The sequence below is a fragment of the Pogoniulus pusillus genome, chromosome 41 (assembly GCF_015220805.1).
Source record: "Pogoniulus pusillus isolate bPogPus1 chromosome 41, bPogPus1.pri, whole genome shotgun sequence".
In the NCBI taxonomy this organism is placed as follows: Eukaryota; Metazoa; Chordata; class Aves; order Piciformes; family Lybiidae; genus Pogoniulus; species Pogoniulus pusillus.
In genome coordinates this window covers 4,461,588-4,484,787 of record NC_087304.1, presented here as the reverse complement: position 1 = coordinate 4,484,787, position 23,200 = coordinate 4,461,588, and the positions used below count along the sequence as shown (strand labels likewise).

At 59.8% G+C, this 23,200-nt stretch overlaps 2 protein-coding genes across 7 annotated transcripts; one reads left to right on the top strand and one right to left on the bottom strand.

Moving 5' to 3' along the window:
- On the bottom strand, positions 1-12,255 carry HDGFL2 (HDGF like 2). 5 transcript variants are annotated; one of them, XR_010308966.1, is made up of 17 exons: positions 12,107-12,255; positions 9,424-9,500; positions 9,169-9,307; positions 7,146-7,325; positions 6,364-6,480; positions 6,128-6,199; positions 5,630-5,777; positions 5,357-5,432; positions 4,980-5,265; positions 3,916-4,010; positions 3,298-3,368; positions 2,910-2,980; positions 2,619-2,720; positions 2,306-2,519; positions 1,305-1,428; positions 677-1,135; positions 1-575 (listed from the first exon to the last, which is right to left on the bottom strand). XR_010308966.1 is itself a non-coding variant. In XM_064175391.1 (16 exons), the coding sequence occupies exons 1-16, from the start codon at positions 12,176-12,178 to the stop codon at positions 1,039-1,041; spliced, it is 1,941 nt and encodes a 646-aa protein (XP_064031461.1). In that variant the 5' UTR covers positions 12,179-12,255; the 3' UTR covers positions 1-1,038. The 5 variants fall into 5 exon arrangements, 4 of the variants coding, with proteins under 4 accessions (XP_064031461.1, XP_064031462.1, XP_064031464.1 ...); XM_064175391.1 differs by having other exon boundaries at positions 1-1,135; XM_064175392.1 differs by having other exon boundaries at positions 1-1,132.
- Positions 12,256-14,679: 2,424 nt separating this feature from the next.
- UBXN6 (UBX domain protein 6) lies at positions 14,680-21,656 on the top strand. Of its 2 annotated transcripts, none has more exons than XM_064175396.1 (11): positions 14,680-14,852; positions 15,250-15,404; positions 16,597-16,658; positions 16,752-16,883; positions 17,397-17,494; positions 18,801-18,876; positions 18,956-19,040; positions 19,222-19,441; positions 19,547-19,677; positions 20,189-20,334; positions 21,043-21,656. In XM_064175396.1, exons 1-11 carry the CDS (start codon positions 14,770-14,772, stop codon positions 21,169-21,171), a joined length of 1,317 nt encoding a protein of 438 aa, XP_064031466.1. In that variant the 5' UTR covers positions 14,680-14,769; the 3' UTR covers positions 21,172-21,656. The 2 variants fall into 2 exon arrangements, with proteins under 2 accessions (XP_064031466.1, XP_064031467.1); XM_064175397.1 differs by having other exon boundaries at positions 14,712-14,773.
- The last annotated feature ends 1,544 nt before the right edge of the window (positions 21,657-23,200 follow it).

Here is a 23,200-nt window from a genome sequence, read left to right as displayed (position 1 = left end):
TTGTGTTTTTGTTTTTTCATTACAAAACCCTTTTATATTCATTTAATGTCGATTGAAATCACAAGAAATTAGGGTAGGGGAAGGGAGGGGTGGGGGGGAGGGGAGAACCAAAATGAAAACCCAAATAAAAATGAAAACCAAACTAAAAACCAAACCCAAACAAAAGAAAAAAACCACAAACCCAAAATAAAAATCAAATCCAAAATAAAACCAAATCCAAACAAAAAAAAACAAACCCAAAGTAAAACCAAACCCAAACTAAACCCAAAGTAAAAACCAAACTCAAACTAAAAACCAAACCTAAACTAAAACCAAACCCAAACCAAACCCAAACCCAAACTAAAAACCAAACCCAAACTAAAACCAAACCCAAACCAAAAACCAAATCTAAACTAAAACCCAAACCCAAAGTAAAACCAAACTCAAACTAAAACCCAAACCCAAACTAAACCCAAACCCAAACTAAAACCCAAATCTAAACTAAAACCCAAACTCAAACTAAAACCCAAACCCAAACTAAAAACCAAACCCAAAATAAACTCAAACCCAAACCCAAACTAAAAACCAAACCCAACCTAAAACCAAACCCAACCTAAAACCCAAACTCAAACTAAAAACCAAACAACTCAAACTAAACCCAAACCCAAACCAAACCCAACCTAAAACCAAACCCAACCTAAAACCCAAACTCAAACTAAAAACCAAACTCAAACTAAACCCAAACCCAAACTAAACTCAATCCCAAACTGAACCCAAACCCAAACTAAACCCAAACCCAAACTAAACTCCAACCCCAAACAAAAAAACAACCCCCAAAAAAAGAAACTCCAAAATAAATCAACACCTCCCCCCCCACCCCAAACCAACCCAAATAAAGAGAGGGGGAAACAAATACAGACAACCAGCACAGCTCCCCCGCAGCTCTCACGGGTTGGGGGCACAGAACAAGACCTAAGACATCAGCTACAGCGTGACTTGGTGAAGTAACTCAAGCAGGGGAGGAGGCAGAGGCTGGTGTCCTGCCACAGCCTCTGCCCCTCAGCTCTCCTCCGTGTCCTCCACAGCCTCTGCCTCCCCACGAGCCCTCTCTCGCTCCGGCCCAGCTCGCTCGGCCTTGGGATAGTCTTGCATGCTGCTGGGGTAGAGCACAGGCAGCTCAGAGAGTGGGTCCCTGCCCTTCTTCCCGTGCTCCAGGCTCATTCCCAAGCTGGGAATAGCTCCACACAAACCCAGGAGAGCTCCCCCCACGGATGGTCCAGGGGAGAGCTCAGCTTGGGCGGTGCAGCGGATCCCAGGGAGCTCACTTGGTGTGGGTCCCCTCGGTGGGTGCCTCTGGATCTCCAGCTCCTGGCCCTTGGCTTTTGTCCTTCTCCTCTGTGCCCTCTGCTTTCTGGGACAGGGATTCCCCATTGACAGGACCTGACAAGTCTAAAGGGAAGAAAGAGGCTCAGACACTTAACATGCCCACGGTGGACCTGGTCCATCTGAACCCACGAGCAGCTGGGCAAGCCAAGGACCCATGGCCACACAATGTCCTCGTCCAGGCAAGGGACACCCAGCCAAGACTGAGGGGACCCCTCAAGACTAAGGTGTTGCCCCCTCCATGGAGGTGTTCAAGGCCAGGCTGGACGAGGCCTTGAGCAACTTGGGCTGGTGAGAGATGTTCCCGTCCATGGCAGGGGGGTGGAACTGGAGGATCTTGAAGGGCCATACCAACACAACCCATTCTGTCATCTACGACCCTGTCACCCCTGACCCTGACAGCCCCAAAACTTCCATCCCCCACAGCCAGAGGCAGGCCTCAGAGCAGGTTTTCCCCACCAGCTCCTCAGGGAAGGGTTGCACCATCAGCAGGACAGCCCCAGGCAGGGACCTGGCTGCGAGGGTGGAAGATGCCAGTCACCAGCTGCCTGCGCAAGAGCTGGAGCTGGCGGCCAAGGGCGTCTCCACATTCCACCATCTCCCCAGTGTCCTGGACCAGCTCTCAGGCTGGCAGACAGAAGCTGTCTTGGCCCAAAACTCAGCCCACAGGCACCCACAGCCAGGGCGTGGGCACTGAGCTTTGCCCTCTGCTCTCACTGCCACGAGTGTTTCCCGTTCACTCCCTTCCCACCCTCGGAACTGCAGTGAGCAAGGGACTGGAGGTGCCAACATGTGGCTGCTGATCCACCAGCAAGGCCAAGAGCCACTACTGCTCCTGTCCCTGCTCCCCAGTGGGATGTGCTGTGCCCAGGGGAGGGGTCCCAGGATCTCTAAGTGCCCACACAGAGCAGGGAAGCACCCTGAGATGTGCAGGGAGCGTTACCAGCATTGGTCTCCTCTTCGCCCTTCTCATTTCTCGTCTCCCCTCCTGACAGCTTCTCCTGGCCCTTCTCTGCCTCCCCCTTGTCCTTCTCAGGCCCAGCTTTGTTGGCTTTCTGGATTGCCTCCATCTTTGGTCCCAGGACACGTGACTTCAAGCGGGTGTAGACTTCAGCAGCTTTCTCCATCACATCCTTGTTGGCTTTGTAGCGGCGAATCTGTGCCAGAAAGAGGGAGGAGAGGACACCTTCGGAGCTGGGGTGGCCCCAGCAGGCTCCTGGCTCCCCTCAGGGAAGGCCTCAACCCTCTGGCTCTACCTTTTTCAGCGTAGCCACCACATCAGTGTGCTTCTGGAGGATGTGAGAAGTGACCTGGAGCGTGCCCAGCTCCTCTAGTGCATTCAGACACCGCTTGATGTCCTGCAGGGATGGCATCAAGATCAGAAGCTGCCTGGAAGTCTCCTTGGGAATATCTAATGCCACTCAGCATCCAGAAAGGCAGGAAAAGGATCAGCCAGGCTGAGCAACCCTAGGTGGGCAAGGCTCATGCAGTGGCTGAGGGCAGGAGCAGGGAGGTGCCAGGCCATGGCCAGGCTCTGGGGCACTCACCGGATTATCCACCTTTAGGGAGAACTTGACCTCGCTGTGGAGCTTCTGAAGCTTCTCCTCAACTGTGGGCTCTGCAGCAGCAAGACAGACAGGCTGAGATGACAGGAGGGAGACCACAGCACTGCTTGGAGCCCAGGACCTCTCCCCCAGCAGTGGTTTGGTTTCCTCCTGCATCTCCACGGTCAAACACAGCCCCAGAGGCCTCTCTGAAGAGGATGGAGAGGTGCAGAGGGAAGCTGTCTCCACACACCCTGAGGCCAGGCAGGGCCCCAGTGCACCCACAACAATCCCTGTGGGAAAGATCCCTTCCCTGGGATGAAGGAACCACCTTGGATCCCTTCTCTCCCTTCTCCTCCCTGCTGTGATGGCAAAGCCACAGCTCACTCACCCTTTTTCTTCTCTATTCTCCTCTCGGGGATCAGCTCCGATTTCTTCCGACCTCGCTCCACTTTCAAAGGTCTGGGGGAGGGAAAAGGAGAGAGCTGAAGTCTCCTGCTCAAAGGGTGATGGCTAAGGCCAGCAGCAGAGCCCTGCCATGCTCCACTCACACATCCACATCCATCTCCCAGCCCCACACCTCCATCTCCTGAGCCCCACACCTCCAAATCCCAAGCCCCACCCCCCCCAATCTCCCAGCCCCACACCCCCATCTCCTGAGCCCCCAGGCAGACAGGAGCACTGAGACAGCAGCTCCCCTATGCCTCAGCTTCCTGAGCTTCCTTGAGGCAAAGCTCCAAGCCTCAAAGTGATCCCCCAAGCATCTTCCCCTGTGAGATGGAAAAGGCCAGGGAACCTCAGCCTGGTGCCCTCAACACCTCCTCCAGCTCTAGGAGATGAGGAGAAGGTAAGAGTCTGGCCCCTCCACAGCTGCTGTTGGCCCAGAGGTAGCTTCATAGGGGTGCCCATCCCCACCCCAAGGTGACAGCCAGGGAGGGCCAGGAAGTGGCACAAGAAAGGTCCTGTCCCCAGAGGAGAAAGCACCAAGGAAGAGAGGGGAGATGCTGACTTGTTCCGTGACTTTTCCTCTGCTCTGCCCCTCTTCTCCTTCTGGTTTGGTTTCCTTGACAACTCTGAGGGCTGCTTTTTCACTGGCTTCTTTACCTTGGAGAAGAGAACAATGCAAGAGAGCAGCAGAGCCCTCCCTGATGCAGGATGGGGGCAGTGCCACAGCCAAGGCCACCAGTCAGCACCCATCCCACCACTGCTGCCAGGCAGCTTGGGTGCAGAGCTAGATCCCCTGCCTGGGATGAGAAAAGCCTTGGGATGCAGCACAGTCATGTTCTGCTCCAGAAGGCAGTGTCTTGGTACCCTCTGGCCCACCCAGCCTGCAGTACCCAACTGATGGAGGATTGTGCCCTTCCAGTCATAGGATCAAACAGCTTGGCAGAGAGCTCCAAGCTCGTCCAGCCCAACCTAGCACCCAGCCCTGCCCAAGCACCAGACCATGGCACTAAGTGCCCCAGCCAGGCTTGGCTTCAACACCTCCAGGGATGGCAACTATACCACCTCCCTGGGCAGCCCATTCCAGTGCCAATCACTCTCTCTGCCAACAACTTCCTCCTAACATCCAGCCTTAACCTGCCCTGGCACAATTTGAGTCCTCAAGATCTAGTGAAGCTGCACCTCAAATCCTGGGTTCAGTTTTGGGGCCCTCACTCCAAAAGGTGTTGAGGTGCTGGACTGGGTGCAGAGAAGGGCAACAAAGCTGGGAAGGGTCTGGAGAACAGGGCTGGGGAGGAGCAGCTGAGGGAGCTAGGGGTGTTTAGTCTGGAGGAGACTGAGAGGAGACCTCATTGCTCTCTAGAGCTCTCTGAAAGGAGGCTGTAGTCAGGTGAAGGCTGATCTGTGGCGGCAGGGAAAGCATCATGAGGATGCAAGACCCAGCAGAGATGTGGCATCCTGGGCCAGGGGAACAGCTCCCACTGGCAAAGCAGGGATGTGCCTATGGATGAGCCCCTTCCCAGGGTAAAGCAAGACTGAGATGGGTCCCAACCACTGCTGGAGGTCCCTCCTGAAGCGACAGGGAGATGCTGAGTTCTCTGTGTGCCCCCAGCTCCCCTCTGCACTCACCTCTTTCTCCAGCTCCAGCTCAGAGTCCGAGGAGGACGGAGCCTTAGCCCGGCCCTTCCGTCCCTTTTTGGCCACTTCATCCTCGGCGCTGCTGTCCGAGTCCGAGTGCAGCTCTTCACCCTTCTCTGCCTTCTCCTTCCTCTTCTCTTTCTCCTCCTTCTCCTGCTCCCGGAGTCGACGGATCTCTTCCTCCTGCTCCCTCTTCCTCTTCTCCTCCAGCTCCCTTCGTCTCTCCTCATCTCGCCTCTTCCACTCGCTGATGCGATCCACGTCGCTGTCGCTGTCGCTGCGGAGCACAGAGCAGGCTCAGACCCCTCCTGTGGGCAGGGGACCCTCCAGCACAGCCCCCAGGGTGATGGCGTCCCTGCTGGTCTCACCTGTCACTGCTGGAACTGGTGGGGACACGCTCAGGCTTCGGTTTCCTGCCACGGGGCTTGGGAGGAGGTTTCTCAGCTGCAAGACAAGGAGGAGAGGACGTTCAGCAGGAGCCAGGGGTGCTGGAACAGCCCCAAATGTAGGAAGGCAGGGGGACGCAGGGAGGTGGGCTGAAGGTGTCCACAGCAGAAGGAGACCCCAGAGCCTGAGGAGCCCCCAGGCCTGCATGCTGTGCAGCTCTGCAGGGGCTGTGGAAGCAGGTCCCAGGGCTTTACCTGGCTTCCTGCCCCGCGGAGCCTTCTTCACGGACACGTCCGAGTCGGAGTCGGAGTTGGAGTCTGACTTGGCCGCGTGCGCAGCTGCGTTGCCCATCTCTGAGTCTGAGTCTCCTTTGGAGTCCGAGTCAGAGCCAGACTCCACCTTCTACAGGCACACAGCAGGCTTGGATCAGGGAGGTGGCAATGGCTCAGCAGTGTGCCCCAAACTACGGCACTGTGGGGCCCAGCCAGGTCACGGAGGTGTAAGGGAGGTCCCTCCTCACCCTGAGCCTTCATCCTGCCCGTGGAGGAACCCTGCCGCCTCCTGCTCCTCCCCCAGCAGCACAGAGCACAGCCTCCTCCCCAGCCTCCCTCCTGCTGCATCCCTGACTCACCCTGAACCTTCATCGTGCCCATGGCAGAGCCCTGCCACCTCCTGCTCCTCCCCCAGCAGCACAGAGCACAGCCTCCTCCCCAGCCTCCCTCCTGCTACACCCCTGACTCAGGCTCCTTTACCTTCTTCTTCCTCCCTGCTGCTGGCATCCTCCGGGGAGCCCTGGCCACTGGCTTCTTCTCGGGAGTGAAGTCCTGGAGGAAAACAGGTATGAGAAGAATCACCTCATGATGGCTTCAGGAGCTGCTCAGGTTTCCTCAAGCCATTGGTCTCTCCTGCAGGCAATGAAATCCTTTCTCTAGCCCTTTCCCCACTGCCCTGCCAGCCTCCACTCCACTGTAACCCCAAACCCTCTCACCTGGTCACTGTTTTTTTCTGACTCAGAAGATGATTCTGAGTTCTCTTCCTCTGTCATGGAGGGGCTGCCCTGATCCAGGTCACTGGAGGATTTCCGAGGCCGTTTTGTCACTGGCATCTAACAGGAGAGGAATGAGAAGGTGAGAGGAGCTCACTCCCACCCACAGCTGAAAGCCTGGGAGAGGGACAGTGCTGGGCCCAGCTGCCTCTGGCCAAGGGGGCTCTGCTGGGCCCAGCTCCTCCTGGCCAAGGGGGATGCTGCTGGGCCCAGCTCCCTCTGGCCAAGGGGGCTCTGCTGGGCCCAGCTGCCTCTGGCCAAGGGGGCTCTGCTGGGCCCAGCTCCCTCTGGCCAAGGGGGTTCTGTTGGGCTCAGCCCTGTCTGGCCAAGGGGGCTCTGCTGGGCCCAGCTCCTCCTGGCCAAAGGGGCTCTGCTGGGCCCAGCTCCTCCCGGCCAAGGGGTCCCTGCTGGGCCCAGTGCCCTCCGACCACAGGGCCCCTGCAAAAGCAGCCACATTCACTCAGCAGAAATGTGCCCAGCAGGACTCAGCCATCCCATCACCTCACAGACAACATGAGGCAGCTGCCAAGACCCCTGAACAGCTGCTAAGCCCCATTTCCCACCGGAGAATCCCAAAGGATTTGGTTTCTCCACCACCTTCTGCCACAGTGTATTTGATGTGCTGCAGGGTGGGTGAAGGCTAAGTGGGGACACCAAAGAGCTGTGTCCTCTTGAGCAGGACACCCTTCAGCCTCCCGTGTGGAACCACCTCAGCCCACACTCACTTTCACAGCCATGGATTTCCTCTTCAGGCTGCTCTGGTCGCTGCCCCTGTCCGAGTCTTCGTCGCTCTCCATCTTCTCCGCGGGCACCGCAGCCATGGCAGTGTCCTCCTCATCCTCCCCTCCGTCGCTGCCCCCCATCGGGTCGTGCTCAGGGACGTCGCTGTCAGAGGAGCTGGCAGGCTAAAGACAGTGGGGATGAGAGCTGTGTCATCACCCCCAGGGGCCAGCAGCACGTTGGGGTCCGGGGGGGGGGGGGGCACAGGAAAAGGGGCATGGAAGGGTGAGCAGATGGATGGCAGTGCTGAGCGGAGGTGAGCGTGCAGGGGAGCGTGGAGCAGCTACTTGTGACCAAACAGCACCAAGGCCTTCAAGGACAACACTCAGCTGACCCCTTCCACCCTCCCTGCACCCCCCTGAGACCACCAGCAACTTCCTTCTGCATCCTCCAGCTTGGCTCTTCCCACCGATGCCGCCCGAGTCCTCTCTGCCCCCATCCCCACGCTCTGCCAGAGACCCCTTGGAGGAGCCTGGTCCTGACAGCCCCAACCACGGTGAGTAGTGCCCAGCCCAGCTCTGCCCCCACGGCGCCAGACAGGTAGGGCTGAGTGGCTCCCTTTGGCCTCTCCTCTGGCAGCAGGGAGCAGCCATCCTCCTCTGGTGGGCTGGCACCAGCCTTTGCCTCTGGTCAAGCCTCTTCCTTCTCAAATGGCTTCACCCCACAGCACTTCACACACAGGAAAGGTCCACATGAGGAGATCAGGCCAGTGTGGTGGTCACCACTCTTCCCACTTGGGATCTTCTGTCTTCTCTCATTCCTACCCAGGGAAGGTCTCTTGGCTTCTCCCCAGCCCATCAGGAGGTTCATCACTCAAGAACATTGCACCCAAGGGCTTTCCTAGAGCTGGGATTCTTCCAGTGCTGAAAGCTTCTTCTTGTCCTTGACTGTTCCTGGCATCTGACTTCATTTCAGTCTCCAAAAACCAAAAGGACCTCTACTCCAGTCTCTTCTTCTTCTGCTCCTCCAGGCATTTTGGCCACAGGCTGCAGTGGCCATTGGAGAAGCCTCAGCCTTGCTGGGGCCATCAGCGCAGCCTCGGTCCCTCAATCGCAGCAGACCTCTCACCAACAGGTTCCTCAACCCTGATGGGTGCTCACAGTGGAGCTCCAGGACAAAGTGGGTGCTGCCATCCTCACCATCACGAACCACCCACCCAAGAAGCTGAAGGTGTTCTCCAGGTTTTCAAGCATCTCCATGGTCTCACTTCACTCTACCTCTGCAGTCTGGGGTCAGACCACGCTCCAGGGGTACTCAAACCACATCCTCTCTCCTGCACTGGGAGCAGCACAGCCAGAAGGGCTCAGTCCCTGAACCTACCCCTCCAGGCCACCTTTATCTTGGAGCTCACCTTAAAAACCTTCCTCTGCCTCTTCAGCACAACTGCCTACAAAGCTCTTTTGGATGCCACCTCTGAAGATCACCAGACAGTAAATCCCCTCGCGCGACGGCGGTCACCAAACGCCCACACCAAGCTAACGAGGAGCAAAGAGCCACCTCCTGGCCTGCTCTGAAGCCTCCTGAAAGAGCAACCCAGCAGCTTCTGGCTCAGGAGCTCAGAAATGGATGAAGAAAGGGACTGCCCAACAGACCACAGGCAGGTCCAGGAGCCGAAGACAAGCAAGCCTCAAGTTCTGGCTCTGACAAGGAGATCCTCTGAGGTTTCGGGCAAGCAGCACAAAGCACATCCCCAAGGATGGGGCAAAAGCCTCTTCCTCCAGAGGAGGAGGAGGATGAGGAAGAGGAGGAAGGGAGCGGGCAGGCAAGAGAAGCTACTGCAACCCCAAGAAAGCCACTCTGGGAGCTGGCAGCGCGTAGGCACCGCGGCGATGAGAAGCAGAAAGGCAGGAGGAGAGAGAGAGAGAGAGAGAGAGAGAGAGCAGCTCGGAGGGAAGGAGAGCTGGAGGCAGGGGCACAGCCCACGGCCTGGCTGCCCCCCACCGGCCGCGCAGGGGCCCCCCCACTCACCGGAGGGGCACTGTAACTGGCGTGGGGGTTGTTCTGGATTTCCCACAATCCCTCGTTGAAGCCTTTTCTCTTGTTTGGTTTCCCATATTTATCTTTATACTTTTCATAAGGGAAGAGATCTTTGGGGCCCAAGAAGGCGCTGGAGAGAAACAAAGCAGAGGTGAGGCCGGAGCGGAGGCAGCAAAAAGGGGGGAGGGGAAGGGCACAAAAACCAGCACCGGGCCAGAGAAGGAGGGGAGCGAGGCAAGGGCTTACGTCTCGTGGGTGCCGAAGAAGAAGATGGGGTACTTGTTCGGAGGGGGTTTCACGGCGCCGTCCGCGATGTCATCGATCTGAAAGGAAACCCAAAGCAGGAGGTGGTCAGAGAGAGCGGCTTGGGCGCGGTCCTCTGCCAGGAGCGTTCAGCCCCGGCTAAGCGGCGTCGGCCTCCGGCACCCGCGGGCCCCCCGCTCGGGGAGGAGAGCACGGCAAGAAAAGCGCCCGGATGGGGATGCCCGAGGGGTGGCAGGGCCCTGGGTGGGATCTCTATCAGGCTAAGAGAAGGGATCAGGACTGGGCGCTCCGCGGCCGGAGCTCGGCGTGAGGTCGTCTCTCCACCGTGAGATCCGTGGCACCGGCTGCCTCGGGAGGGGATGCCCGAGGCAACCCTTGGGGTTTAGGGGGTGACTGCTCCAGTGGGGTGGCCTGAGGGTCCTTCCCGGCAGGAGAAGCCCCGTTGCCAAGCGGAGGAATGCGTGGGACCACCCTCGTCTTCTTCCTGTCCGTCCGCTCCGTCTGGTCCGGGCCGCGGGCACAGCCGCGGGTGGGAGCCCTCGGGGGGGCGCTGGGTGCTGCCCCGTGTGCTGGGGTGGTCTTCAGGGCTGGGGAGGGTCGGAAGCCTTCCCCAAAAGAGCAAGCGAGCTAAAGCAGGAGGGGCAGCAGAGGCTGGCAGCGCCAGGGCTCTCCTGGAAGGACCAAGTCGTCTTGGTGCCATCTCAGCCAGGACAGCGCAGGGATGGCATCTCACGGTGCGGTGCAGCATCCTCGTCTCCGGCACCCCGAGCCTCCCCGGTACCTGCCCCGATCCCGCACGCTTTCCACCTGCCAGTCTCCTCCCGTCAGACACCTCCAGCAGGCAAACCTTGCCTCAAGACCACCGCAGACCCCCGGCCGAGCCCCGCTCCAACAGCCTCACAGCACGTCCTAAGCCAGCCCGGCTCTGCCCGCACCTCCGGGCCTGCTCCCAGCACCACCGCGGCACAACGCTGGCACCTGGCCACCGGGACCACTCGTCCCCACCACACACACCCCAGCAGCACCCTCCAGGCTGCCACCAGCGGCCCTGATCCTGCAGCTCCCGAGCGCTCAGCAGCAGTCCCCCACAACGCATCGCACCCAGGCACTGTCCTCAGCCTGCGACCCCCTCCCCGCCTGTCCCCAGCGAGGGACAGAGCCCCAGAGCACAGCTCTGCCTCCCTCCCAGGAGGGGCAGAAGGTGACTGATGTCCAGGTAGGGACCTGGGAAGGGAAATGAAGGTCTCTGTAGGGGCAGCGGAGGGATGAGGATGAGGATGAGGATGAGGATGAAGGATGAAGGACAGGACTCCTCCGGGATGCTGGGACACCGCCATGGGGTCAGGGTGTTTGGAGCAGCAGGGTCCTGGGGTGCAGCAGAGAAGGAGGTGACAGAGGTCACCCTAGCAGGAGAGAGAGTCCTCAGGGCAGGGGTCCTGTGGGTTAAGCAGGACTGAGGCCCTCTGTGGTCACCCCAAGGGGGTCAGGGTCTGCCCTGGGTGCAGGTGAAAAGGGAAGGCTCAGGGTAATGCTAGAGCAGGAGGGGACTCAGGGGGGCCTGAGACCCCTCCAACACAGGTCTGTCAAAACACTCTCCTGGTGGGGGGTCCACCAGATCTCCCCCATCCCTTGACAGCCACAGGGACCAGTGGGGGACTTCTTCCCCTTCTCTCTCCCTTGGTGCCAGTACAGGACCCCCAGTCTGGGGCTGGGTCTGCTCCCAGCACAGCTGCCAGCACAGGAGCCCAAAGCCAGTCGCAGACCCCCGTCTCAGCCTGGGTTTCTCCATCCTGGTGCAGGTGCCAACACGGAACCTCTGCCCCAGGATCAAAGCCCAGTGCCAATCCAGGCGGCAGTGCAGGACCCCATCACAGTACTAAGCTCCCATTCTGGCATGGGTGCCCACAGGGGACCTCCAGCCCAGCACTGGGCTCTCAACCCCGCACAGGTGCCAACATGGGGTGCTCTGCTTCAGTGCAGGATACCCCATTCCTGTACTGGGTCCCCACCCCAGTAGGGGTGCTGGCATGGCACCTCCATTCCATTCGGTACTGGGTTTGTACCCCGGTACAGAGCTTCCGTCCCAGTACAGAACGTTCAGCCCCGGCACGGGTGCTGGGACAGGTCCTCCATGCCAGTACCAGGTCCACATCCCAGAACATAAACTGCATGGGTTCCCCATCTCGGTATGGGATCGCCACGCTGGTACCGAGCGCCCATCCCGGTAGGGGACGTCCTATCCCGGTACGGGATGCTTCAGGCCAGCACCGGGTCCCCAACGCGGAATGGATGCCGTTATGGGATCTCCACCCCAGGGCTGGCTCTAGCACAGACCCCTCACGCCGCTGCCAGTCCCCCATCCCGGGACAGGCGCTGGTACCAGCTCCCCCACCCCGGAACAGGTCATCCCATGCCGCCACCGGGTCCTCATCCCGGTACGGGTACCGTTATGGCATCTCTGCCTCTACCCTGGCCCCCAACCCCGGGACAGGAGCCGGTACGTGTCCCCATCCCGGTTCCATCCCAGCTCCCTCATCCCAATACGGGATCTCCCTGCCGGTACCGACCCCCATCCCGGGATGGGTTCCCTAGCCCGGGCCTGCCAGGCCCCCCACCGCCCCGCCGCCCCGTCGCGTCCCCCGGCGGCGCAGTGCCGCGGCCTCACCCGGGCCGGCCAGTGCGGGTAACCCTTCATCTTGGCGAAGACCAAGTCTCCGGGCTTGAAGCTGTGCGGCATGGCGGCCGCGGGGCTGGGCGGCGGCGGCGGCGGAGGCCCAGGCCGCGGGCAGCACCGGGCACCACCGGCCCGCAGGATGTCCCGCCCCAACACCCGCCGCCGCGCCTCCTGTTGGCTCGGCCTTGCGTCGCTCCGATGGCTCCTCCAATGGGAGCGCGGCAAAGGGACGGCGGCATAACGGGATTGGGCCGCGCCGCCAGGGGCGCCGAGAGAGGGGGCGCGGGGGGGCGGGGCCTGAGGGGGCGGGAGAGGGGCGGGGGGGGGAGGGGGGGGAGAGGAGGGGGGGGCCGAGGGGGGGGCGCCAGAGGGGGGGGGGCGCCAGAGGGGGGGGGGGGCGCCTGAGGGGGGGGGGGGGGAGCAGGGCTGTGGGTGCTGGGTATGGCTGCAGGGTATGGGGGGGGCAGGGTATGGGGGAGGCAGGGCTGTGGGTGCTGGGTATGGCTGCAGGGTGTGGGGGGGGCAGGGCTGTGGGTGCTGGGTATGGCTGCAGGGTGTGGGGGGGGCAGGGCTGTGGGTGCTGGGTATGGCTGCAGGGTATGGGGGGGGCAGGGTATGGGGGAGGCAGGGCTGTGGGTGCTGGGTATGGCTGCAGGGTGTGGGGGGGGCAGGGCTGTGGGTGCTGGGTATGGCTGCAGGGTATGGGGGGGGGGCAGGGTGTGGGGGGGTCAGGGCTGTGGGTGCTGGGTATGGCTGCAGGGTATGGGGGGGGTCAGGGCTGTGGGTGCTGGGTATGGCTGCAGGGTATGGGGGGGTCAGGGCTGTGGGTGCTGGGTATGGCTGCAGGGTATGGGGGGGGCAGGGCTGTGGGTGCTGGGTATGGCTGCAGGGTGAGGGGGGGCAGGACTGTGGGTGCTGGGTATGGCTGCAGGGTATGGGGGGGGCAGGGCTGTGGGTGCTGGGTATGGCTGCAGGGTATGGGGGGGGCAGGGCTGTGGGTGCTGGGTATAGCTGCAGGGTGTGGGGGGGGTCAGGGCTGTGGGTGCTGGGTATGGCTGCAGGGTGAGGGGGGGCAGGACTGTGGGTGCTGGGTATGGATGCAGGGTGTGGGGGGGTAAGGACTGTGGGGTCAGGGATAAGGCTGTAGAGTGGGGTCAGGCTACAGGGAGGGGTCTGTGAGGTGGGGGCCAAGGGCCAGCAGCTGCAGGGACAGGGAGGACAGACCTGCACCCAGGGCAGGATGGACAGAGGGAACTTTGAGGGGGGCTTGCACACCCCCTGCCCACTCCGCTGCCACCCCCTGGCTGGGGGATGCAGCTTGGCTCTGTCTCCTGCACCCAGGGGGTCTTGTTGGTGGGCATGGGAAGTGCCCCAGTGCCAAGGACAGGGCCACCAGTGCGTGCCAGGCATGGGGGGGGGGGACAGCGTTAGACCTACTCTTACCTGCTTCTGGGTTTAGGATGTGGCTTTTAAACCCGGGTTGAACCCAGGCTGGGTCCTTTAGGAGGTCCTGGAAGTGCAAATGGTTCCCTGCTTGCTGTCCCTGGCACCTGGAAGTGGCTGTGCCACGTTTGGTGGCAGCCAGAGCTGTTAGTGCCTGGGGAGCTGAGTGGGAACAGAGGCACAGTGCTGGGAAGAAATGATCTGCAGGGTGGCTGTGGCCATGGCTGGTGGCAAGGGGGGGAACAAATTCCATCTTCAAGGTCTTGTCCTCCTAAATAATCCTGTGAGCCAGAGGCGGCAGCCGGAGAGTGTGGGGAGGAGAACTCCTCTGGGCTGCGTGGGAGGGAATTTGGGATGTTGGGAAGCAGGCTGGGCACGGAGTCCCCAAATCCCAGCAGGGCAGGGGTTGGGAGGGAGCTCTGGAGCTCATCCAGTCCAACCCCCCCTGCTCCAGCAGGGCACCCACAGCAGCCAGCCCAGGGGCACAATGGCCAGGGGGGGTTGGGAGGGACCTCTGGAGCTCATCCAGTCCAACCCCCCTGCTCCAGCAGGGCACCCACAGCAGCCAGCCCAGGGGCACAGTGGCCAGGAGGGGTTGGGAGGGAGCTCTGGAGCTCATCCAGTCCAACCCCCCTGCTCCAGCAGGGCACCCACAGCAGCCAGCCCAGCAGCACAATGCCCAGAGGGGGGTTGGAAGCTCTGCAGAGAAGGAGACTCCACAACCTCTCTGTGCAGCCTGCTGCAGGCCTCCAGCACCCTCACACCAAAGGAGTTTCTCCTCCTGTTCAGATGGAGCCTCCTGGGTGCCAGCCTGTGCCCGCTGCCCCTTGGCACCGCTGAGCAGAGCCTGGCCCCGTGCCCCTGCTGCCCGCAGCCTCCTCAGCTCCTGCTGAGCGCTGCTCAGATCCCCTCTGGCTCCTGCCAGCGGAGGGAGGCTGCACGGGGAGGGCTCGCTGGGGGCCGCGGAGGTCAGAGGCGTTCCCGGGGGCAGGCTGAAGGCAGTGCGGGGGCTGCGGGAGGCGCAGTCCTGCCCTCGTACCCCTCCCGCCGCTGCCGCCGGACGTCCGCGGAGGTCATAGAGTCGCGGGGCCAGAGCGGCGCCGAGCTGGCCCCGCCCCTTCCGGTGGCGGCGAGGCGGGCGGGGCGCGGCGGTGCCGGTGCGCGGCGGTCCCGGTCCGGTCGCAGCTGCGCTCCCGTCTCGTCCCGGCGCCATGCGTAAGTTCTTCCAGGAGATCAAGGCCGACCTCAAGTTCAAGACCGCGGGGCCCGGCCAGAAGCTCTCGGAGCCGTCCCGGTACGGGGTAGGGGGAACCCTCCGGTAACGACGGCGGAGGAGCAGGGCTGATGGGGTTGGGGACCGGCCCCACTTCGCTCTCCTCTTGATATCCACGGGCCCTGCGGCTGGCCTGTGCCCGGTGCCAGCCGGTACCTGGTCGTGGGAAGGAGCCGGTTCGAGGTTACCGTGGGGACAGCGAACTGCCGCCGACCTCGCGGGCTACGGGGCCTGGTGACGGTGCCCAAGCGAGCAGACACTCAGCGGGCAGCGATGCTGCTGCACCGGGGCGGCCGGTTGCTCGGCTTTCCTTCCCCCGGGGGCACCGGTGTGGTAACCGCCGTTAAGCGTCGGCGGCGGTTGCGGGGCTGTCGGTGTCTCGGTGCGGATCACCGACGCCGTCTCCCGTCCTGCCCAGGGTCCCCAAGGAGAAGCCGAAAGCCGAAGCAGCACCGAAACCTCGTCAGGGACCGACGGACGAAGCGCAGATGGCAGCGGCCGCGGCGCTGGCCAGGATGGAGCTGAAGAGCAAGGCCAAGCTGCCCCCGTCCCAGGAGGCCATCAAGAACCAGGGTAGGAGGTCGCGGGGGGGACACGGAGCCCCTGCAGGGGTAGCTCTGAACACAGCTCTTAGGAGGAGCGTTTGAGGGACTTGGGCTCGGTTAGTCTGGAGAAGAGGAGGCTGAGTGGAGACCTCACTGCTCTCTGCAGCTCCCTGGAAGGAGGTCGGAGCCAGGGGGGGGTTGGGCTCTTCTCACATGCAGCAGGTGACAGGATGGGAGGAGATGACCTCGAGTTGCCCCAGGGGAGGGTTAGGTTGGAGATTAGAAGACACTTCCCTGAAAGGGTTGTCGAAGGCTGGAAGGGGCTGCGCAGGGAGGTGGTGGAGTCGCCAGCTCCGGAGCTGTGCTGCTCCGGGATGTGGCTTAGTGGCAGTGATTGTGAGCTCTGGGTGAGTGCTTGGACTGGAGGATCTCGAAGGTCTCTTCCAGCCTCGTCAGTTTTCTTCCTCTGTGCTCAGCACTGCTCAGACCACACCTTGAGTGCTGTGTCCAGTTCTGGGCTCCTGAATTGCAGAGAGATGTTGAGGTGCTGGAAGGTGTTTGGAGAAGGGCAGCAAGGCTGGGGAGGGGCCTGGAGCACAGCCCTGTGAGGAGAGGCTGAGGGAGCTGGGGGGGTGCAGCCTGCAGCAGAGGAGGCTCAGGGCAGAGCTGATTGCTGCCTGCAGCTGCCTGCAGGGAGGCTGTAGCCAGGTGGGGTTGGGCTCTGCTGCCAGGCAGCCAGGGCCAGAAGAAGGGGACCCAGGCTGAAGCTGTGGCAGGGCAGGTTGAGGCTGGATGTTGTTAGGAAGTTGCTGGCAGAGAGAGTGATTGGCACTGGAATGGGCTGCCCAGGGAGGTGGTGGAGTGGCTGTGGCTGGAGGTGTTGAAGCCAAGCCTGGCTGGGGCACTGAGTGCCATGGTCTGGTGACTGGGCAGGGCTGGGGGCTGGGTTGTGCTGTTTGAGCTTGGAGCTCTCTTCCAACCTCCTCGGTTCTGTGGTTCAGTTCTATGGCTGGATGGGTGCTGGGGCTGGCTGGGACAGGTGCTGAGTCTCACAGGAACTGAGGGGGGGGGTCACACTCAGCTGTGGGCTCCCAGGCTGAGGATAGAGCACCCAGGTTGGTGTTCACATCCTCAGGATGTTGTTGCATGGCCCAAAGTCCTCCAGCCTCTGCAGCAGCTTTGCCCTGTCCACTGCTGTGACCTGGGTTTGTCTCTCCTAGTGAGAAAAGAGCTGCTGGCTGAGGCAGCTGCCAGTGAGAGAGGGCTTCCCACGGAGGAGCAGGTAGGAGGTGCTGCTGCTCCCACCCCGTGCAAGGCTGTTTAGAGCCCCAAACCTTCCAGTGCTCAGCTCAGTGCCTGCTTTTGTCTCCCTCAGGATCTCAGCTCCTCAGCCACGGAAGGGGCAGCTGCCCCCTCGGTCTCAGGGGTTTACTTCCTTTGCCCCTTGACTGGTGCAGTCGTAAGGAAAGATGAGAAGGAGAAACACCTGCGAGAAGCCATCCAGTCGGTGAGCACTGTGCCTGCTGGGGGCATGGAGTCACACAGCCGTGGAGAACCAGGGTGGAAAGGATCCTCTGCTTCAACCTTCCTCCTGTTTAACTCCTTTTATGTGTGGCTCCACTCCTCTGCAGTGCCCACTGGCAGCTCTGTGCTGCTGTAGCTTGTCCGAGCACCCTCGGTGCTGGCAGCTGCTCTGAGCTGGGACTGAGATCATTTTCTTCAGAGCAGCTCAAATGGTGCCAGTGTTTTGGGTGTGTTGATCACACACTGGAAGCAGCTGAAGTGGGAAAAGCTGGGATTAAATTCTGCTTGCAGGCACAGCTCTTCCTTTACTTCACTTTAGCACACCCTAGGGGGGGTTTCCTCCCAACTCTTCCACTTCCTTTCCCCATCCCACGGTGAGGGGGACTGGTGTGGTGCTGAGCTGCCTCTCGAGGTTCAACCACCACAGACCCACACCTCTCTTTGTGCAGAGCAGCATCAGCTGCCCTTGTGACCAGTTTCTCTCTTTCCTCCCCAGTATTTCTCTGTAGACCCAGTGGCTGCCTCCATCATGGAGATCCACACCTTCAACAGGGACCGGGAGAGAACACGAGCAGGAGTGGAGACCATGGCCAAGTAAGTGTGCAGGCTTGGTAGGACAGCTGGAGCCTCCCCTGCAAGGCCAACAGGCAGCTGGAGTTTCTTGCTGTGCTCCAGGCAAAGGCTGAATAAAGCTGAGTGCTGGAACCATCTGAAGGGGCAGCTGAAGTAAGCTCCTCTTCATCTCAGAGGTGTTTGGTCACTAGTCCAAGAGCTTTGGGAGCTGCTGGTTGAGGTTGGCCACTCTGTTTCTGTCTGGCTTGGACATGAAACATTGATGTGTTTTGCTTCCCTCAGTTTTCACTGAATCCCAGTGTGGTGATACTGGAAGGGAGCTCTGGAGCTCATCCAGTCCAACCCCCCTGCTCCAGCAGGGCACCCACAGCAGCTTGCCCAGGAGCACAATGGCCAGAGGGGGTTGGAAGCTCTGCAGAGGAGGAAACTCCACAACCTCTCTGGGCAGCCTGCTGCAGGCCTCCAGCACCCTCACACCAATGGAGTTTCTCCTCCTGGTCAGATGCAACTCCTGGGTGCCAGTTTGTGCCTGCTGCCCCTTCTCCTGCCCCTGAGCACTACTGAGCAGACTCTAGCCCCATCCTCTTGCTCCTCCAACCCCAGCTCCTTTATCTCTTGCTGAGCATTGCTGAGATCCCCTCTGGGGCTGCTCTTCTGCAGGCTCTCAGCCCCAGGGCTCTCAGCCTTTGCTCCTCACAGAGCTGTTCCAGGCCCCTCAGCCTCTTCATAGCTTCTGCTGGATTCTCCTGTACTGGGGAGCCCAAGACTGGACCCAGGACTGCAGATGTGACCTCAGTATGGCAGAGCAGAGGGGAAGAAGAACCTGCTTTGACCTGCTGCCCACATTCTTCTTCATGCACTCCTGGAGTCCATTAGGGTTGCCCAGGGAGGTGGTTGAGGCCCCATGGCTGGAGGTGTTTGAGGCCAGGCTGGCTGAGGCTGTGGGCAGCCTGCTCTAGGGTAGGGTGTCCCTGGGCATGGCAGGGGGGTTGGAACTGGCTGCTGCTTGTGGTCCCTTCCAACCCTGACTGATGCTCTGATCTTGAAGGTCCTTTCCTACCCAAACCATTCCATGGTTCTATGAAGTTTGTGTCTTCTGCTCCAGGTTGGGCTCTGGCTCCTTCTTTCTAAACTCAAGCAAAGAAGGAACTGCTTTGAGGCCTCCTGGGTTGTTTGAAGGGACCACGAGGGCACATTGCTGGCTCGTGGGCAGCTGTTGCCCCCCAGCTCTTCTCTCTGGGAGGTCTCTCAGTTTTCTCTTACACCTCAGGGTAGCATGTTCTGAAGTTGCTGCTGTGAGCCACACAGTACACTCCTGTCTCTGCAGGTACCTGGATAACATCTACCAACATCCAGAGGAGGAGAAGTACAGGAAAATCAAACTGCAGAACAAAGTGTTTCAGGTGAGCTGAGAGCTCCTGCAGCTGCTCTCTGCTTCCCAAAGTCCACTGCCCACATCTCCATTCTTCCCTCTTCCTCCAGGAGAGGATAAGCTGCCTGGAAGGCACACAGAGATTCTTCCAGGCTGTCGGCTTTGAGACCAAAACGCTGCCTGTCCCAGGACAAGGTGAGAAACCTTGCTCTGTGCAGCTGGAGCTGGGAGGTTTGGGGCCTGCTGGGACAGCCCAGGTGAAGGAGCTGTGGCAGAAGGGGAGCTGCCCACCTTGCACTTCGTGGAGCCCCTTGGCCTTACATTTCATCCCTTCTATAAAGGCCAAGCCGCTCAAATCCTGCCCTGTTGCTTGCAGAGACCACAGAGGAGTACTACGTGCTGAAGGAAGAGATGCTGAGCAGGTTGGAAGACCTCAAGGACTACAAAGAGCAGCTTTTGAGCTCGGAGCCTGTCCGGGCCCAGCTGGATCGACAGCTCTGCCTGTTCCAACCCTCCCCGGCCGCCGCTCGCTTTGAGCTGCCCAACGACTTCTACAACCTCACTGCGGAGGAGATCAAACGCGAGCAGCGGCTCCGGTGAGCTCGGCGGCGCCCTGACTGCCCCGGGGTCGCCAGAGGCCAGCTGGGAGTCTTCTGCTGCTGCTTTTTCATGCTAAAAAGCCCTGATTTTTGTCTCTGAAGGACAGAAGCGGTAGAAAAGGCTTCGATGCTGAGGACGAGAGCTATGAGGGAGAAGGAAGAACAAAGGGAGATGAGGAAGTACAACTACACCCTGCTGCGAGTCCGCTTCCCCGATGGATACATCCTCCAAGGTGAGAGACTGTGGAGGGCCCCCCAGGGCTTCACAGAATCCTCAAACCCTTTGCTTGGCAAAGATGAAAGCTGAGGCCAAACCATTCTCTGACTCTGCCAAGGCTGAGTCTAAACCGTGGCCCTCAGCACCACAGCTCTGCGGCTTCGAGAGGGGGAAGAATCTCAAGGTGCTGTTAATTAAAGGCTGCCACGAGCAAGGCAGACTCATTAGATGGGGTCGTTAGAGGCTGCCCACGAGCAGATACAACAGGACAAACCTCTGCCCATTTTGCAGCAGAGCTCTGGAGATCAGCTCAGGCTCCCTCAGCTCTTTGTTCCAGCCTGGCAGGAGCTGGAAGTCCGTTTTGATTTGGGGAGATTCTGCTTTGATCCTTTGCAGTCAAACGAAGCTGTTTCTGGGACACTCAAGTGCTTCAGCATGACGTGAGCCCCACAGAAACGACCACCAGAGGTTAGATTTGGTTAGTGCCAGATCCTCTCTCAACTTCTCACCTTGTTTGCTCCTGGCAGGGACTTTTTATGCACGAGAGTCGCTGTCTGCACTCTACAGCTTTGTGAGGGAAGCTCTCAGAGAGGACTGGCTGCCCTTTGAGCTGCTGGGGCCTGGAGGGCTCAAACTGACTGATGAGAGCTTGGCCTTCAATGAATGTGGGCTGGTGAGTAGAGGAAAAAAGGGAGCTGGTCCCTTCCACTGAGACCTTGAAGTTGCCATCTGCTCCTCCTGACTTGGTGGTTTTAAGCTTGAGGAGGGGAGATTGAGACTGGAGATGAGGAGAAACTGTTGACAGTGAGGGTGGTGAGAGCCTGGAACAGATTGCCCAGGGAGGTGGTGGATGCCTCCTCCCTGGAAATGTTCAAGGTCAGGCTGGATGAGGCTGTGGGCAGCCTGATCTAGTGTGAGGTGTCCCTGGGCATGGCAGGGGGAGGTGGAACTGGCTGCTCCTTGTGGTCCCTTCTAACCCTGACTGATTCTATGATCTTGAAGATCCCTTCCTACCCAAACCATTCCATCGTTCTATGAAGTTTGTATCTTCTGCTCTAGGTTGGGCTCTGGCTCCTTTCTAAAGTCAAGCAAATAAAGAACTGTTTGAGGCCTTCTGAGCCCTTTGAAGGGACCTGTGATAAATGCAGGCTGCAGTAGCTGTCAGCAGCCCTGTCAGAGGCTCTGCAGCCACACCAGGCTGAGAGGGAAGGCAGCAACCAAGCCAAGCACAGAGCTTCCAAGGGAAAGCCCCAAGCAGCATCCCCTGAGCAGCTTCCTGAAGTGCTCCCTGCAGGCCTGGGAAGACACACAACGAGTTAGGAGGTCAAAGACCTAAGGTTGCTGCAGCTTTACCAGCTCTGCTTTGCTTCTCCTGTCACAGGTGCCCTCAGCCCTCCTGACCCTTGCCTGGGACACAGCACTCATGGAGGACATTCAGGCAGCAGGAGAGGAGCAGCCACCAAGCCCCCTGAAACCAGAACTGCTCTCCAGAGTCCAGACACTGTCGTGAAATAAAGGGGAGCAGATCCAGTGATGGTGTTCTTAGGCTGTCCCCACCTTGTCCCCTCTATGGACTCTTGGGGCTCCCAGCTCCGTGACCTCTGCAGTGCCTCTGGTTTAGCTCTAGAGTGGCAGTCTAGGCCCTGCCCTGGCACAGCAGCCCTGCAGTCACCTCCACAACTCCAGTAGCTGTACACAGAGCCTTGCCCAGTAAGACACTGCCAGGACTGCTCTGAGGGACTTTAAAAGCCAAGGTCTAGCAGTGATTGCTCAAGGGGTCTGCAGGAGCAGGATGAGGCAACCACTCTGCTCCCTCGGAGGGGGCACTGGGTGCCAGTTCTAGGCTGGGTTAATGATGGACTGAACCTGGGTGTGAGGCTGGGCTTAGGACTCAGCTTATCCTTTTGCTTCTATGTGCACTGTAACTCCTAGGGGAGAGAATCTGTTTAGATGAAGTTACCCTGAGGCTGATTAAATGGAATATTTAAGGACTCAGTTCTGGTCAAGGTTCTTTGGATTCCTTTGCTCTGTGAGGAGCTCCACTCAGTGCTAGGGCTGGCACTGGTACAAGCTGGGGCTGGCACAGGTGTTACTGGTACAGGCTGGGGCTGTGCCTACCTTTTTACCTCAGGGCAGAACAGGGATGGAGCAGGAGCCTGACAACAGCCAACAGCTCCTCACTGGTGTGAGATTCAGCCTCAAACTCCAGCCAGGACTTTGGGGAATGAATCCTTCAGCTTGTAACTAGCACTGAAAGGCCCAAATCTGTTGGCTAGAGGAGGGCCACAGGACAAGGAGCAATGAGGCTGCTTAGGCTGGAGAAGAGAAGACTGAGAGGGGATTGAATCAATGCTTATCAACAGCTGAGGGCTGGGGGGGACAGGCTCTGCTCACTGCAACAGGACAAGCAGCAATGGATGGAAGCTGCAGCACAGGAGGTTCCAGCTCCGCACAAGGGCAACTTCTTGTCTGGAAGGGTCCCAGAGCCCTGGCACAGGCTGCCCAGAGAGGTTGTGGGGTCTCCTTGTGTGGAGCCTTTCCAGGCCTGTCTGGATGTGTTCCTGTGTGCCCTGAACTAGCTTGGATGGTGCTGCTCTGGCAGGGGGGTTGGACTCAATGATTTCTTTGGGTCCCTTCCAACCCCTAATGTCTTGTCAGCCTGTGAGGTTTGATGCTCCTTCCAGTCCTTCACATTTAAAAGCTTGAGGTTTTCCTGTGAGGTAGAGAGCAGCAGCATGTGGGGGATCACCACCCCTGGAGGTGTCCCAGACCCGTGTGGGCACGGCTCTTGGGGGTGGGATGGATGGTCAGGGTGGGGTTGGGTTGCTGGTTGGACTAAATGATCTCAGAGGCTTTTTCCACCCAAACAGTTCTGTGATTCTGTGCAGGACCCTGATAATTACCCCTGATGTGTAATTAATGCCAGCCTGGCCCAAAACAGGAGAAACAAGGTGGGGCCCTAAGGAGGTCACATCTGCAGTGCTGAGTTCAGTTCTGGGCTCCCCAGTTCAAGAGAGGCAGGGAACTGCTGGAGAGAGTCCAGCAGAGGCTGCTGAGGGGGCTGGAGCAGCTCTGGGAGGAGCAAAGGCTGAGAGCCCTGAGGCTCTTTGGTCATATTCTGTGCTCCACAACCTCCCTGGGCAACCTGGGCCAGTGTCTCACCACCCTCACTGCAAACAACTTCCTAACATCCATGAGCTTGTGGTCCCTTCCAACCCTGATTCCATGATTCTTCTGCCAGGCAAGCAGCACCAGAAGAAGGGAACCCAGGCTGAAGCTGTGGCAGGGCAGGTTGAGGCTGGATGTGAGGAGGAAGTTGTTGGCAGAGAGAGTGATTGGCACTGGAATGGGCTGCCCAGGGAGGTGGTGGAGTGGCTGTACCTGGAGGTATTGAAGCCAAGCCTGGCTGGGGCACTGAGTGCCATGGTCTGGTGACTGGACAGGGCTGGGTTGGTCTGGCTGAGCTTGGAGCTCTCTGCCAACCTGCTTGAATCTGTGAATTCTCTCCAGGGGTCCCTTTCCACCACGCCCCAGGCTGG